This window comes from Clupea harengus, chromosome 9, assembly GCF_900700415.2.
Source record: "Clupea harengus chromosome 9, Ch_v2.0.2, whole genome shotgun sequence".
Classification (NCBI taxonomy): domain Eukaryota; kingdom Metazoa; phylum Chordata; class Actinopteri; order Clupeiformes; family Clupeidae; genus Clupea; species Clupea harengus.
Window position 1 is genome coordinate 350,507 of NC_045160.1, and position 17,146 is coordinate 367,652.

A 17,146-nucleotide genomic window follows, 5' to 3' on the forward strand; every position below is an offset into this window, starting at 1 on the left:
CAAATACAATGTTAAGATCAAGCATGGGACACAGGACAGACTGAACTTAAATACTAAAGGGGAAACAGACCATTGGTGGGAAGCAAACAAGAGGCAGGAGAAACTAATCAGGATAACAAACAGGGTGATGATTGGGAACAGGTGAGGGAAAAAAACCTGGAAGTGGCAGAGGGCAGGTGGGGGCGGAGTTTTAGGGCACAAATAGAAAACACATGGCATGACAAAACATGCAGAACAAACACCTCCAGGCGTTTTCTTGGGTGGGATGGGGGGCTGGCAATGGAAGTCATTGCGGAGCGTTGGGTCCATGATGTATAGGGTTGGGACCCAGCACTTCTCTTCGGGGCCATAGCCCTCCCAGTGCACAAGGCACTAGAGTCCTCGACCCCGGCGGCGAACATCCAGTAGTCGGCATACAGTGTACACCTCAGAACCATCAATGAGACGTGGGGGTGGGGAAGGTTTGGGGCAGGGTGCAAGGGGATGCAGATGAACGGTTTGATCTTGGACACATTGAAGGTGGGGTGAATACGGCAAAGGGGACCAGGGAGGTTGAGACGGACTGCGGTGGGGCTGATGACTGGTGATGGCTGTCCCTGGCGATAAAAGGGGGGGGGGGTTGAGAGCGACGCTTGTCAGCTTGAACCTTAATTTTAGGTGAGGAGCGGACAAGAGCTGAGCGTGTGCGCCTCCAAGTCCGGCGGCAGCAGCGGATGAGTGCCTCAGCAGAGGGTACCCCCACCTCTCTCTCCTGGTCTGGGAACAGAATTGGTTGATAGCCCAGGGATAACTCGAAGAGGGATCGACCAGTGGAGGACGATATGTGCAAGTTGATGGCATACTCAGCCCATGTTGGCTCCAAGAGGCGGGGTTTTGGGAAGCCATGCAGCGCAGCACCGTCTCCAGCTGTTGGTTTGCCCTCTCGGTCTGGCCGTTAGACTGTGGATGGAATCCAGAGGTTAAGCATATAGAGGCACCAATTAATTTACAAAAAGCTCTCCAAAAACTGGAGGTAAATTGTGGCCCCCTGTCTGAAACTACATCAATAGGTAGCCCATGAAACTTAAAAACATGTTGGACCATTAACATAGCCGTCTCCTTGGCAGAAGGAAGCTTAGTCTACCCGTAGAAACCCTCTGCCAATTGCACCCACCGCCACCGCACTGCCGTACACTTACTCTACCTCATACCCTATGCTAGCATTTATATACAATATATAATATTGCCACCATCAACATGTTTCTCTGTTCCTACTCCCCTTACCCCTGTAACAGTAAACCTTTGAGCACAGTGTATACCCACTAAACTGGTCTTGTTTGTATCATGTATTTACCACCGGATGTCTGTATATATATTATGTACACCTACCAAATGCAGGATATGTACAACACCTGTTGTTTCCCATCCCCTTCTGCCACACAACCCTCCCCCGATCCCCCCTTCCTATCTCCACCCGGCCGACCTCAAGCAGATGGGTCCCCCCTTATGTGCCGTGGTTCTGCTTAAGGTTCCTTCCTGACTAACAGGGAGTTTTTTCTTGCCCGTGTTGCCAATGTGCTTGCACTAAGGGGGTTCAGGCTCTGGGCTCTGTAAAGCGCCTAGAGACAATTGTATTGTTATGGCGCTATATGAATAAAATTGAATTGAATTGAATTGAATTAGGAAGAGGAATGAAGTTGACCGACTTAGAAAAACGATCCACCACAGTGAGGATCGTCGTGTTACCCTCCGAAGGGGGTAGACCAGTAACGAAGGGATATATGGGACCAAGATCTTCTTGGGACAAGCAGGGGTTGCAGCAGGTCAGCAGGTGGTCGGGTGGAGGTCTTATTCTGGGCACAGACCGAGCAGGCTTGGACAAACCGGTGGACCTCCTCCTTCATGGAAGGCCACAAGAATCTTCGGCCGATGAAAGGCTTGAGTTCGTTTGGTCCCTGGGTGGCAGGACAGCTGGGTAGAATGGCCCCACTGCAAAACCTGTGGACGGAGACAGAGCTAGGGATATAAAGACGGTTATTAGGACATTGATTGGGCCCTGCTTCATTAACTTGGGCTGCAGTCACAATGGACTCAATATCGAACCGTGCTGCCCCTAAAATACAATGCGAGGGAAGGATGGTGTCGGGTTCTTGGGATTTCTCATGAGAGCTGAACCTTCGGGACAGTGCATCGGGCTTCAAGTTCTTGTGGCCAGGGCAGAAAGATAAGGTGAAGTTGAACTGGGAGAAGAACAGGGACCAGCAGGCTTGGCAGGGGTTTAGTTTTTTGGCGGTGCGAATGTACTCTAGGTTCTTATGGTCAGTCCAGACCAGGAATGGCACGGAGGAACCCTCCAGCCAGTGTCTCCACTCCTCCAAGGCCAGTTTTACTGCTAGCAGTTCCCTATTGCCAACATCATAGTTCTGTTCGGTGAGGGTGAGGCGGTGAGAAAAAAAAGCACAAGGATGGACCTTGTTATCCTTGGCTGAACACTGGGAGAGCACTGCTCCAACGGCAACGTCAGAGGCATCAACCTCCACAATGAACTGCCGGTTGGGGTCTGGTTGGTTCATGCTGGGGGCTGAGGTGAACCGTTGTTTCAGGGTCTGGAACACTCCTTCTGATACGGAGGACCAGATGAACCTGACAGCTGTCGAGGTCAGAGCTGTGAGGGAGGTTGCCACTACACCGTAGTTCCGAATAAAACGCCGATAAAGGTTTGCAAAGCCGAGAAAACGTTGAAGCTCCCTGCAGCTAGAGGGTGCAGTCCACTCCAGTACTGCTCTGATCTTTTGTTGGTCCATCTGGATGGCTCCGGGTGAGATGACATAACCCAGAAAGGCAACAGTGTTCTGATGGAACTCGCACTTCTCAGCCTTAACAAAAAGTTGGTTCTCAAGCAGGCGTTGAAAGACCCTACGGACATGGAAGACATGATCAGATAATGACTTGGAAAAATTATTTAAATATCATCCAGGAAAACGAAAACAAACTGATTAAGTATGTCTCTGAGTACATCGTTAATCAAGCCTTGAAATACAGCTGGGGCATTAGTAAGACCAAAGGGTAAGACAAGGTACTCATAGTGGCCAGAGGAGATGTTGAAGGCTTCCATTCGTCTTCCATTCGTCCCCCTCACGGATGCGGACAAGGTGGTAAACATTTCGTAGGTCAAGTTTAGTAAAAACAGAAGCCCCTTGAAGCAACTCAAAGGCAGAGGACATAAGTGGTAGGGGGTAACTGTTCTTGATAGATATGTCATTGAGCCCCCGATAGTCAATACATGGGCGCAAGGATCCATCCTTCTTGCCAACGAAGAAGAATCCAGCCCCTGCAGGAAGAAGACGGGCGGATTATACCTGCTGTCAGAGATTCCTGGACGTACTTGTCCATGGCTTCAGTCTCGGGCCGGGACAGGGAATAAAGGCAACCTAGGGGAGAGACGTGCCAGGTAGGAGGTCAATGCCACAATCATAGGGGCGATAAGGGGGTAAGGAAGAAGCTCTGGATTTGCTGAAGACAGCCTTGAGGTCCGTATACTCTGGAGGAACAGCTGACAGATCCGGGAACTACTCCAGGTACTAGGGAAAGTTGGGTCTGGGCCGAAGTAGACAGTTGGTAGACAGTTGGAATAACAGAACGGGCTCCAGCCCACAATTCTCCTACTCACCCAGTCGATGTGTTGGTTGTGCTTGGCCAGCCAGAGGTGGCCAAGGACCATGGGAGCATGTTGAGAGTCGATAACATAAAAACGTATTTGTTCATGATGGTTACCAGAAAGGCAGAGATCCTGGCTTGTGTGATGTTAGCCAACCTCTGACCATTCAGCGCGTTGGCAACCATGGGAGTTTTTAGCTCTACAGTCGACAATCCCCACTGAGCCACAAAGCAGGAGTCAATTCAATTCTCCTCCGATCCGGAGTCAATCAGTGCCACCACCTCCTGTTGGCAGGGAGGAGAGTTTGTTGTTCTGAGGAGGGTTGTACAGGTGTCACGTTCATCAGTACCCCTCTTACTGGTGAGCGATGTCTTTTGCTGGGCAGGTGGAGATGAAGTGACCTGACTGGCCGCAGTACAGGCAGGAACGGGAGCTGAGCCTTCTTTGTCGCTCAGCCGGGGTCAGACGGTCAATTTGTATGGGCTCTGGCCCAGAAGTGTAGGAAGCAGACAGGGATGCAGGCTGGACAGCAGGGGTAACAAAAAGGGTCCGAGGGGGACCCCCAAGGGCTCTCACACGTCGGTGCTGTTGTAGGCTCATGTTGATGCGGACGGCAATGTCCACCAGGCCCTCGCAGGTGTGAGGCAGGTTTAGGGGCGACAAGCTCGTCCTTGATTTCTTCAGACAGCCCATTCAGGAATATGTCAAACAGAGCCTCCGAATTCCAACCCGAAGAGGTTGCAAGGGTCTGAAAGTCAATGGCGTAATTCGACACAGACCTGCGCCCTTGGTGTATGTGTAGTAATTCTCGTGCAGCCTCATGCCCGTGCTTAGAGCGGTCAAAGGCCCTTCTCATCTCAGCTGCAACATTTTGAAAATCACCACAAGAAGGTGACCTGGCCTCCCAGAGAGCGGTTCCCCATTCTCTGGCCCGCCCGGACAGCTGAGTGATCACATAGGCCACCTTAGCACGCTCAGAGGGGAAGGTGGTTGGTTGAAGCTCAAACACGAGGGAGCGTGAAAGGAGGGAACGGCAGGTGCCAGGCTCACCAGAGTACTGCTCAGGAGGGGGCAGTCTGGGCTCATGGTGGGGACGAGGAGGAGGTGGTCGGAGCAGCCGCAGAGGATTGGTTGAGTTGGAGTGGCTGGATTTGGGCGGTCAGGTCTCCGATACTTGAAATAACAGCTTTCAGCTGAGTCTGATGCAGCCCCAGTGAGATGCCTTGCTGCTCTAGGACAGTCCTCATCTGATTCGGATCTGCTGGGTTCATCTTGCCTTGATCGTACTGTCACGGCCCACTCACACATTTGCGCTGGAATGCGCTGATCCGTCAAGGTTAACAGATCCCCATTCACTTTGAATGGGGTGAAGTCATCCTTTGCCAAACTAAATTGTGGCTCCGTTGGGTTCCGTTGCGTTGCGTTTCATGCGTTGCTTGCGGCAAGAGTTGAAAAATATTCTACTTTTCGAGAGGCAACGCATGCGTCAGCCAATCAAATATCCTTTCATGTATAAATGACAGCACAGGTGCTAGCCAATCATATCGCGTTTATGCTCACGTCTAAAGAGCGCGAAGCACAAAAAACAAAGATGGCGGACCAAACTCCATAGATGGTCGTATTTGTACCTAAAAGTTGTTTGTTTGACTTTTTGCTTAGATTTTTTTTAAGTTACCGAGAAATACACTTTAGTGAAGGGAGAGCGTGGTTACCCCACCCAGACTCGAACCCGGGTCAACAGGGTGCCAAACATACGCTCCGACCGCCACACCAAAGAGCCTGGCTCGATAGCATGGCAGCCAGAGCACATATTCATCTGTAGGGACGATCACATCGTCACATACACACTGTACAATGTAAAAAGAAACGTTAATGTAACAAAAAAATACATCTGATAGGATTTGCGAGGTGTCTGAGCCACCTATCTAATGTTAGCATGCTACTACTCACAAGGTAAACAGCTTGCTAGTGGCGTGATTGGTTTGTTGACCTGTCAATCTCACTATGACTCCTCCTCCCTCATCCGTTGGATCAACGCATTGCAACGCACACGTCTGAGTGGGGAAAAAGACCCAAGTTCAGATCAGGTGATAGTATTTATTTCTTCTTCAAAATGTAAACTTAAAGGTCCAAAATAGAATAGAATAGAATAGAATAGAATATATTTATTTGTCATTGCACAAGTACAACGAAATTGAGGTAGCAGCTCTCAGACACAAAAACAATAAAAATATAGATTGAACATATATATATACATATTTACACTATAAAAACACAAGACATATAACACAACAGAGAGACAAATACAGGTCAGTTTTGTGCATTGTTAAGTGCTATGATGGCTCTGGGATAGAAGCTGTTTCTCAGCCTGTCTGTTTTTGCTATGATGGTCCTAAAGCGTCTCCCTGAGGGCAACAGTTCAAATAGGTGGTAACCAGGGTGTGTTGAGTCTCTGAGGATACTGTGGGCTTTTCTGAGGCAGCGTGTTTTATAAATGTCCTCAAGAGGTGGAAGAGAGCAGCCAATTACTTTTTGCGCTGTGTTAATGACCCTCTGGAGTACCTTTCTTTCTGCTGCCGTGCAGCTGGCAAACCACAGCGAGATGCCATAGCTTAGCACTGACTCCACAGAGCAGCGGTAAAAGGACACTAACAGTTTCTTTTTTAATTTGTTCTTCCTGAGTAACCTCAGGAAATACAGCCTCTGTTGTGCCTTTTTCAGCAGTGCAATGGTGTTTCTGGTCCAGGAAAGGTCCTGCTCGATGTGAGTGCCCAGGAAGCTGAAGTCTGATACCCTCTCCACTCTCTCCCCATTGATGGCAATAGGCTGCATGTCCGATTTTTTCCTCCTATAGTCGACTATCAGCTCTTTTGTCTTGGAGGTGTTGAGGACAAGATTGTTCAAGGTGCACCATGTCGACAGCCTTTGCACCTCCTCCCTGTATGCAGTCTCATCTCCTCCTGAGATGAGCCCCACCACGGTTGTATCATCTGCAAACTTAATGATGGCATTGCTCGGGTGGGTGGGAGTGCAGTCATGGGTATAGATGGTGTAGAGTAGGGGGCTCAACACGCAGCCCTGCGGTGAGCCGATGCTGATGCTGAGAGCTGAGGAGAGATGGGATCCTACTCTAACCCTCTGGGAGCGGTCTGTCAGGAAATTTCTGATCCAGTAGCAGATTTGCTGTGAGAGCCCTAAGTCCATTAGTTTGGTGACCAGTCTGCTTGGTATGATCGTGTTGAAAGCAGAGCTGAAGTCTATGAAGAGCAGCCTGGCGTAATTCCCTCTCTGTGCCACGTGTGTAAGTGTGGTGTGGAGAGCCGTGGCAATAGCATCTTCTGTAGCCCTGTTTGCTCTGTATGCAAACTGGTGGGAGTCAAAAGTGGTGGCAGGCTTGTTGTGATGTGACTCCAACACACAAACGATCCAAAAATTCAACAAAGGCATAGGCCCTACTAACAGTTAGGGTTGGCAGGAAATGACCCAATTTCAGACCAGATGCAGACAATAACTTAGAATTTATTTTCAAAAGATAAACTAAAAGATCCAAAAAGGGTAAACCCACAGACGATCCAGGCCAAAAAGAATTTCCAAAATACCAAAATACAGAAGATTCTAACTTATACAAGGGAACTAGTTCGCCAGGGGATCGATTGATTTCTGGTTGTGGCGGTGGGGATGGCAGAGGTCGCCTTGATGGCTTCTGTATTTTATCTTTTCATTTAGCCTCAGACAGGAATTATCGTAATGCTTATGTCTAGAATCTGCTGTTTGCACATAGAACAACATTGTACTTTTGTCTCTAGCCTGTCCTGTCGTATACATTCAAGCCAGAAAGTCTGCTCCGCCCTTTCACCTTCTCCTACGTTACAGACATATTCTACAATAGATTGAGTAAATTTTTTGTCAATTCTACTCAATATGATAAACTAAAAATATCATATGTACACAAGTGTGCACACCCTTTGATATGACACCAATAAGTGAGCTGAAGTGCATTTTGTTTCCACTGATACTGCTGGAGATGTTTCTACAACTTAATTGGTTATTTTTTGTGGAAAAGTAGCAATTTATAACAAAATCATATGCTTATCCTACATACACTATAGAAACTATCAAAAAACTATTCAATGAAATGAATAAGTTCTCATTTTCCTTGGTATTTTTGTGATTCGCAATGATGATTGCTGGGTAATATGTATGTTGTTGTCCAATATCAAGTCTGTATTTGATCATGTGACAATACAATACACTATAGTTAAACCAATTCGGCTTTTTAACTAGCCAGGCGTCAACTAGTCGCGAGCCCACTGAGTCAGCAGGGATCAGCATCGCTGCTTCTGCCCTCAGTGGTGTGTCAGCAACCATGCAACAGGTAACTTACGGCTATTGTGATAGATATACATTTCAAGACAAGTTATAGCCTACATACATTATGGTAGGGCAGGATTACTAGGCTACAAGTTGGGTAAATAGTGGTCGCTATTATTATTACTTTCTAACTATTTTTACGGTAAGAAATGTTCCTGCTGAGAGTCAAACAAGACTTAGTTCATTGTGTACACACCCATCGCTTCTGAAATAAGTAAGGTTGATTAATGAAACACTATTTATATTGATAATATATAATTGATACCTTTGATTAGCGTTTTTTTTAGACGTGGTTGCGGAAGTAGGGAACGCTACTTTTTTTTTTTTTTTTTTTCGTTCACTAGGGGGGCCAGTCATAATATCTTGCACCTGAGCCCGTCGTTACTACGTTACGCCACTGGAGAGAGCTAAGGTATTGTTGAACGGAAAGTTTCTGTTTAAGAGGCAAAATGACGGAACAATCGACAAAACTAAAGTTGTATGTAGCATATGTCAAGCTGAATTTAGCTATCACATAAGCAGCTCGTCTTTAAGTTATCACCTTAATGCAAAGCACCCGACAGAAAGCAGTCCCAGGTTAGATGGTCGCCAACCCACACTCCACGACTTCTCAAGGAAAATAACTAGACCAGTCCGTGAAAAGGTTACCAACACTGTAGCAGTTTGGGTTGCAGGTGAATGTCGACCCATCAACATAGTTGAAGACGGTGGGCTGACTGAGGTGTTCCGAATTGCTTGAGGGGACAATTCTTATGATTTACTGTTGAGGGGCACAAATGTGTCTTGCATACATTCCTTGTATGACGCGAGAGAGCACGAAAAAAATACTATTAAACAACAGTGTCTAAAATACACGCTGTCTGAAGTGATCACTCGTTAATTTATAAGATTTAGTCTTTAGAAGAAAAACAAACTTTTAATCACGATTAATCTAGATTAATGAATTTCAAAATGTGAGATTAATTCGTTATTTTTTTTTATCTATTGACAGTCCTAGTTTAAACACCTTTTTCAGCAGTTCTTTGAGATTCTATGATTTTTTCTCTGATTAGCAAATTTAAGTGGCTCCAACATAGACTAGTCTGAATTATGAAACTGCTACATGAACTTGTGTGAACTGTCGCTTTCCAGAAATCTTAAAACCAAACATGACCTTTCAGATTACACAATTTTTTTTGTTGCTGACATTAAAGTGCTGTAAGGCAATTCAAGATAGGCCTATAGCCTGCAACTCTGGCTAAAGGTTTTGCAGACAGTTGTTGGTTATCAAACAAAGTAACACGTTTTTTACAGCTAAACTCTCTAAGAGCTATAATAATACATCCCTTTCTATGGACTTTTATTGTTGACCCATTATATTTGGATGACAGCATGTCAAATAAACATTAAAAAAAAACTTTATTCTCTTCCTTTCATACAATTCACATTGCCATTTCAAAATGATGGTTGTAGGAGGAAGAGAGGGCCACAATAACACAAATATATATATTCTAGACTGTTGAGCCATTAGGCTACCTTTGACAGGCAGAGGGACTTACCGGTGACACCTATCTCAACCCTCTGTTGTGTGATCAAACCATTGATTATCAAAAGAAACAGGGCATAAAGATAAGATGCAAAATGCAAAATGTTTGTCTTGTGTCCACTTGGCCCCATTATCTCCTGCATTCTTTTTTACATGTCTATGCATTCTTCCACTGCATATTCAGTTTCAGTAATTATGAAGACAACATATTTTATTATTATTATTATTAAAATGATTATTATTATTTTGGTTGTTGTTGTTGGTGTTGTTGTTAATAATAATAATAATAATAAAAATTATGATAACATTATGATTGTTATTATTGTAGCAGTAGCAGTTTACTCACTCTGTGTGCCTTGGGAGCTGTAATTTACTTTGTGATGCACTATTTGCTCAGGTTCAGAGAATGAACAGATGACAACATTGGCTCCATGGACACAGCCCTATTTTAGAGCATACCCCACCCAGTTATGGGGTTTACCATGGGCTGTGGTCTAGTGTGATATGAGAGAGTATAAAACAGCTACAGGTAAAGCAGTAGTTAGTGTGTTTTGCCCACAGTGGGTAATTGGGATTGATTAATTTGTTCAGTCTTTTTGCTTTTGTTTCCTTTGTAAATATAGTGTGGGTGCTAAAAATATTGTAGTAGACAAAAGGTAGGTGAAGCTGTTCATGTGCTTTTCAGATGCTGGCACAGTTACTCATAATCCTAACGGAACAACTACTTGAGGTTTAGTTTGTATTTAGTGTCATGATGATTTCATAGTAAATATGTCTTATTAATTCTTGTTTTTAGTAATGTTGAATTTGATGTGTCTTGCTGTTCATACGTTTTGTACTTTCACAGAACATCAGGTTATTAGCAATCTAGTAACACTGATTTAGTATGTAAACGTATGTGTGAGTGTGTGTATACAGACATATATATATATATACACATACAACTCCTATGATTATGAGTTTTCTGATTATAATCTGTGCAGGCATAAAAGAGAAACAGAAATGATTATAATAATTATATGTGGGTATTGTATTTACAAGTACCAGATTGCATCCTGCTATTTAATGAAAAGAAGTTGAATGTCTTAGCTTTGCTACATCAAAAGACTAAAAGACGGGCATTCTCTACATTGCAGGTGGGAGTAAGAGTACAACCACCCATGATGTCTCCTAATATGTCTGTCTATCCAGTCTTCTCAGCTGCTTTGACACTGGAAACACTTAAATTATCACCACCAAACAATTATCTAGCTTTCATCTTTGGGACACTAACCTATTTAACCATCGTCGTTTGCAACATAGTGGTTCTTTCCGTTATTGTCACGAGTAAAGAACTGCATAAACCCATGTATATTCTATTATTCAACATGCCACTGAATGACCTGGTGGGTGCAACTGCTTTTTTCCCACAAATGGTCTTTAGTCTTTTGTCCCAGAATATTTTCATATCCCATATTGCGTGCATCTTGCAAGCATTTCTTATACACTTGTATGGAGCTGGAGCCCTTCTCATCCTAACTGTCATGGCCTATGATAGGTATGTTGCCATATGCAAGCCTCTGAGGTACAACTCCATTTTTACTAACAGCTACCTGATTAAACTCATCATTCTCATGTGGACTGTGGACTTCAGCCTGATCCTCATTCTGTTTACATTACTCACTCGACCTAAAATTTGCAGGACAGAAATAATGGACCCATACTGTAATAATCCTGCTTTGGTTAAGTTAACATGTGGTGACACAAGGATCAATAACTACTATGGTCTGTTTATAACTGCATTTTTCCAAGGCCTGTCATTGTCTGTGGTGATTTACACTTACGTGCAGATCCTGATAGCTTGTGTCTCATCAACTAATAGAACAAATGCAAGAAGCAAGGCACTCCAAACCTGTGCCACACATTTAGTAGTTTTCTTGATTTTTGAGATCACAATTTTGTTCAATGTGCTTGCTTATCGTATACAAGGCTTATCAACAGGTTTGCACAAGTTTTTTGGAGTAATGATGCTTACATTTCCTCCTTTTGTAAACCCTTTGATATATGGCCTAAAGACTAAAGAAATTAAACAGAAAATTACGATTGTTTTCTGTAAATAGATGTCATTAACTGTTATTAAAGAATACTGAGTGTTTAGTATGGGGATTTAAATGATACCTCTGAAGTTTGTATTTTATCTGTTTAGAGGAAAATGTTTATAATCCCATTTAGTGATTCAGTATAGAAACAGATGTGTCAGGAAATCAGATGGACATTTTTTTTAAATAGGATGTCTTGCTTTACAGAAAAGGGAAAGGATATGTGCCCTCAGTATTAGTAAGTGGTCTTGACAGAGACATTTTGGACTTAAAATAACATAAATAAAATGTACTTTTCCATGGGGTCACATCTTAAGTAGACATAAAATCCTATTTGAGCTGGATTCGTTTGCTAGTGATTTTGAAGTGATCTTACTGCCAGAAGAGTACAGTGAATATGTGTAATTTCATCAATTTACCTTCCATGGATCATATCTAAACATCAATGCCACCGACACACAATATTTAAATATATTTATTTAAATGTTGTCCTTTTGTGCATCATTTCCCCCAGCATCAACTATATAACAGTCACAGAAAAATAATATGAACAGCAAAACATACTGGTAATTGGTTCATTTTACACAGTAAAACATGTTAAATTACAATTGATTTTTCTTTCTAGAGACATTGTTCTTAATTAGCTTGGTTAATTTCCCTGACTTATAATTTGAATTGCACACACTCACTAAAAAGAGACATTATTGGACAGAGGGCTACTGTGAGGTCAACTGAATGGGACTGGTTTACAAAAAGGGTATTTCAACAAAATACAGATGAAAATGTGTGTTGTTTACTTAAAACATATGTGATTCCACTATATTTACCTGGTAGAGGAGCCATGTCTTGAAGGGCCTATTGAAGGCAAGTAATGACAAGCCGCTGGTTTGTGATGCAAAGCATCCAAAAGACACTACAATCTTTCAGTGGCTATGTCCACTTGATTTCCATTACAGTTTTTCTCAATTGTTTACACACAAAAACATATGACAACGTATGGAACGTATGACACAGTGACCACAACCTGTAACTCATGTGCCAACTCCCTAAACCAATTCTGCTGAACTATAAACACAATTATCTGCTTTAGACCCAGATTTCAATTGTAAACCACACTTTCTTCAAAACACTACACACAATCCTCTCTATTTTGTACACTTCATCAATGCCAAATCTCCTTGTGTTCAGACAGAACACACTGCCATTCAAATGGCAAAACTTCCATTTCCAAGGCTGTTGTGCAATTTGTAATCAAAGCTTTAGCAATATAACTGAACATGAAAAGGCGTAATGCTCCTGATAAGGCCTTCATACTGGTGTTTTCCCATTCATAGTAATGTTTTCCATTCAGCACATCAGTGTTCAATGGGTGCTTAGAAATGTATACTCATATGATGGATTGTGTGTGTCATTTGAACACAAAATACCATTTTGAGGAGACATAACATTGTTTTGAAGGCAAAGTAGCATTTTGCAGGAGATATGTAGGGTTTTGCATTTTGTGTGTGAGGTTTTGGGAAAATGAGGTATGCTTTCAAAAAATGTGTGTAAGCAATTGAGAACAACTGTAATACAGTTTTTCTCGATTGCTAACACACATTTTTTGAAAGCATGCCTCGTTTTCTCAAAACTCTAAACACAAATCCCAAAACCACTCACACAAAATGCAAAACCCTTTATATCTCCTGCAAAAGGCAACTTTGCTTTCAAAACAGTGTTATGTCACCTCAAAAGGGTACTTTGTTTTCTAATGACAAACACAGCCCATTATATGAGTAGACATTCTAAGCATCGATTGAACACTGATGTGCTCAATGGAAAACACTACTATGAAATGGGAAAACACCAGTATGAAGGCCTTATCAGGAACATTATGTTACTATACGCTTACTCCTGTAGTAAAATATAACTGTATAATGTTTTTACGCAAATATAAAACAACACACAAATATACAGTAACAACTAAAATATTTCTTTATTTTTTCCAAAAGTGCTGTAGCCTATACATCACAGCAAACACAAATGAATGTGTAAATGATTTGCACAGAACAAACAATAGGATATAGGCCAGTACAGTCAACAAAAAAAAGAAAGAAAAATGTAAAATAAAAAAGGACAAAAAACTACTGCATCCTGTTCTAGCTCAAGACAATATTGACAATGTGCTATCAGAAATTGACCTACACAGTGTTGTGAATGTTGTTGCATTTTGTGTGAGTGGTTTAGGGATTTGTGTTTAGAGTTTTGAGAAAACGAGGCATGCTTCATGTGTGTAAGCAATCGAGAAAAACTGTAACATTGGATTGGATTACAATACAGTACAGTAATGTGTCAGTGCTGATAGGATGCAATCAGTTGTGGAAATGTATATGACTTACTTGCACATAGTCATAGCATAACTGTTTGACTGTCGGAGTTTCTGACAAAAGGCACCCTGTACACCTGCTTTATTCTCAAGGTGTTCCGCCTTAGAACACAGTCCACTGTGGCTAGGCTCACTGTATTGATGTTTAGGAATATGTCTTGGTCATCAATGGTTGCACTTTGTATTTGTTTACGTAATTTTACAGATACAGTACAATGGAAAATACAAGAATACTATGCTCCTGATAAGGCATTCAAACTAGTGTTTTCCTGTCATAGTAGTGTTTCTTACCTATTCCCTCTTCTGAATGTCCAGAGAATAGATGCAACTGAGAAGCGGCTTATATTTGGTTGAACCCTCTGGCCAGCCTCCTGCATGGTCAAACCATGGTTGACCATATGGTTGACCACAGTGGCCCGAATCTCATCAGAGATAATGACTTATCTTGCTCTTTCTCTATCCTCTTCCTCCTCCTCCTCCTCCTCCTCCTCTTACTCTCACTCCTCTGCCTTTCTTATCACCTCTCACTTCAATGTTGCCATCAATTGTTCTCCAAACCAGGAGCTAACCTGTGGCCATCATATTGCTAAAGCTTTGATTTCAAATGGCACAACAGCCTTGGAAATGGAAGTTTTGCCAATTGAATAGCAGTGTGTTCTGTCTGAACACAAGGAGGTTTTGGCATTGATGAAGTGTGCAAAGTAGAGAGGATGGTGTTTAGTGTTTTGAAGAAAGTGTGGTTAACAATTTAAATCTGTGTCTAAAGCAGATCATTGTGTGTTCTGTTTTGAAGAAAGTGCGGTTAACAATTGAAATCTGTGTCTAAAGCACTAAAGTGTGGTTAACAATTTAAATCTGTGTCTAAAGCAGATCATTGTGTGTTCTGTTTTGAAGAAAGTGCGGTTAACAATTGAAATCTGTGTCTAAAGCAAATAATTGTGCTTAATGTTTAGCAGAATTGGTTTAGGGAGTTGGCACATGAGTTACAGGTTGTGGTCATTGTGCCATAAGTTCCAGTTTTTGAATGTAATCAATCGAGAAAAACTGTAACATATATTAAGTCAAAATGTAAAAATTATAATATTATATTATAATAACATAACCAACACAGTTATTATTCATGTAACAATTGTGATACACTCTGAGATTCTTCTGAATGAAGAGTGCATTACAAATTAAATTCATTATTATTATTATTATTATTATTATTATTATACTAAGGGCCAGATTTACGTAAATTTGCGAGCACAGCGTAATCAGCACCTTCGCCAAACCGCATACAGCGCACCGCATAGTATTTATCAAACCAGAACCTCGTTGGGTAATCATCGCCTTACTCCGCCCTCTCGTGTTATGAGCGCGCCGCTAAAAGAGGAGAGAATGGGCCTGTGTGTTCCTGCCACCATGGATGATGAGTTAGATTTAGAATTAGAGCTTTTGGTTCACTCCGGGTTCGCGTTGTAGTGTGGACAGGGGAAACAGAGGTTTTTAGACACGCTGACGTTCGGTTGCCATGGCACTGGGGGTAGCTTGCGCTCGAAAGGCTATAACGACAAAATATTCATGGAAGGTGAAATGAAAATGCTGCTCTGTCTCTACAATTGACTTAGTATAGTTAGAGTACTTCAGGTATAAGTACTTTTCCTGAATAGATACGCGTTACTCCTACGCAGAAGGCGAGCGCTTTACTAGCTGTGCAAAGAAGACGGTTTAAACCCTACATAAACAAATAACATTTCTGTTATATTTTCCCCTGTATCCCCACCCAAAACGCTGATGAATTGCGTCAAATTTCTCGCACACACATAGTTTTCATTTAGCAGCTGATATGTCATGCTAAAACAACTCTTGATTCGTTACAAATGGAACAGACCTGGTTTAGACCTGCTTTTATGAGGCGGAGAATTCTCACGCAAATTAGAGACGCGCTCTCAGCAGGCAGTTTTAGTAAATACCACGGAATACATAATTAGGCGCACTTTACGCATCTCCTCCCATCTTTTTGCGGCGAACACCCACTTTCCCTTATACCCTCCCATTTATGCATATGTATTAGACGGGAAGCGCAACTTGCCTATCTGCTTCAGCAGCGGGTAAGCTGCGATTTTACCCAAGTGCGGCGCGTTTGTAAATACGGTTCCTTGTCTTTACCTGCATTTTGCGTAGAAATTACGCCTGAAGTGGGCGCAATTCTGTTACTAAATCTGGCCCTTAATGTGATGCCATTATGTAGGCTTATTCTAACAGGCCTAACAGGGCCCAAGTTGGTGTAGTGAATAGCATTGTTGCCTTATAAGCAGTTGACCCAGGTTTGATTCCCGGGTCACTTTGGACAAAAACATGTGCTGAATACTTAATCCTAGCATTAATCAATTTATGTTGTCACAAAGTTCGGTTAAGTAAATGTACGGCTGAAAAATCATTGAGGAGCGACGACGGGGGGTCTGAGGGAGTGCTAGTGACCCTATTGCCCCTGTGTTGACTCAGAGGCAACTGTTCTTTTGACCCTCTCCACTGCCAAACACCATGTTCCCTAATGCTACAAAAGGGGAATAAACCATATAGAAAACAATCTAACAAAAATGTTTCCATGATAACAGTAAACTTTCACAGACAAACCATTTTGGACCGATCATTTTCAAACTATTTGAAATCTAATCTGATTCTTAATTAAATCTAATCTGATTAATGAGATTAACTAAATATATAAAAGCCTATAGCCGAGCACTAGCGAGCCTCCTGCCAGGCTTGCTCATGCAGTTGCTGCTGCTGCCGCTGTTTCTGCTTCTGCCGCTGCTCCTCTAGCTCCCACTCCTCCGAAGCCAGCCGTCCTTGCTCCCGCTCCGCCAAAGACGGCCACACCAGCTCCCGCTCCACCGAACACGGCCGCCCCGCTCGTGCGAACAAAACCAGCTGCTCCTCAAGTGCCCAGTCCCATCCTGGTCAGAGTGTGGAACACGAGCCGAAACAGGTTAACACCAACTACACGCCTGCGCCGCCCAGAAAATCAGGCAGCCCAGGTGCCACAGTCCCAGACGCCGCAGTCCCAGATGCCCCCAGCCCCAATGACCCAGGCACGGCTCAGATGCCGCAGGCTACAGTAAGCCAGGCAGCCAAAATTCCCCAGGCTCAAGTAAGCAAGGAGGCCCAGATGGCCAAGGTATCCAGAG

The 17,146-nt window shown here is 43.0% G+C and overlaps 1 protein-coding gene across 1 annotated transcript; it reads left to right on the plus strand.

Moving 5' to 3' along the window:
• Positions 1-10,696: 10,696 nt before the first annotated feature.
• Positions 10,697-11,632, plus strand: LOC105905758 (olfactory receptor 52Z1-like). The gene has a single exon (XM_012833803.1). The coding sequence runs from the start codon at positions 10,697-10,699 to the stop codon at positions 11,630-11,632; it is 936 nt and encodes a 311-aa protein (XP_012689257.1).
• The last annotated feature ends 5,514 nt before the right edge of the window (positions 11,633-17,146 follow it).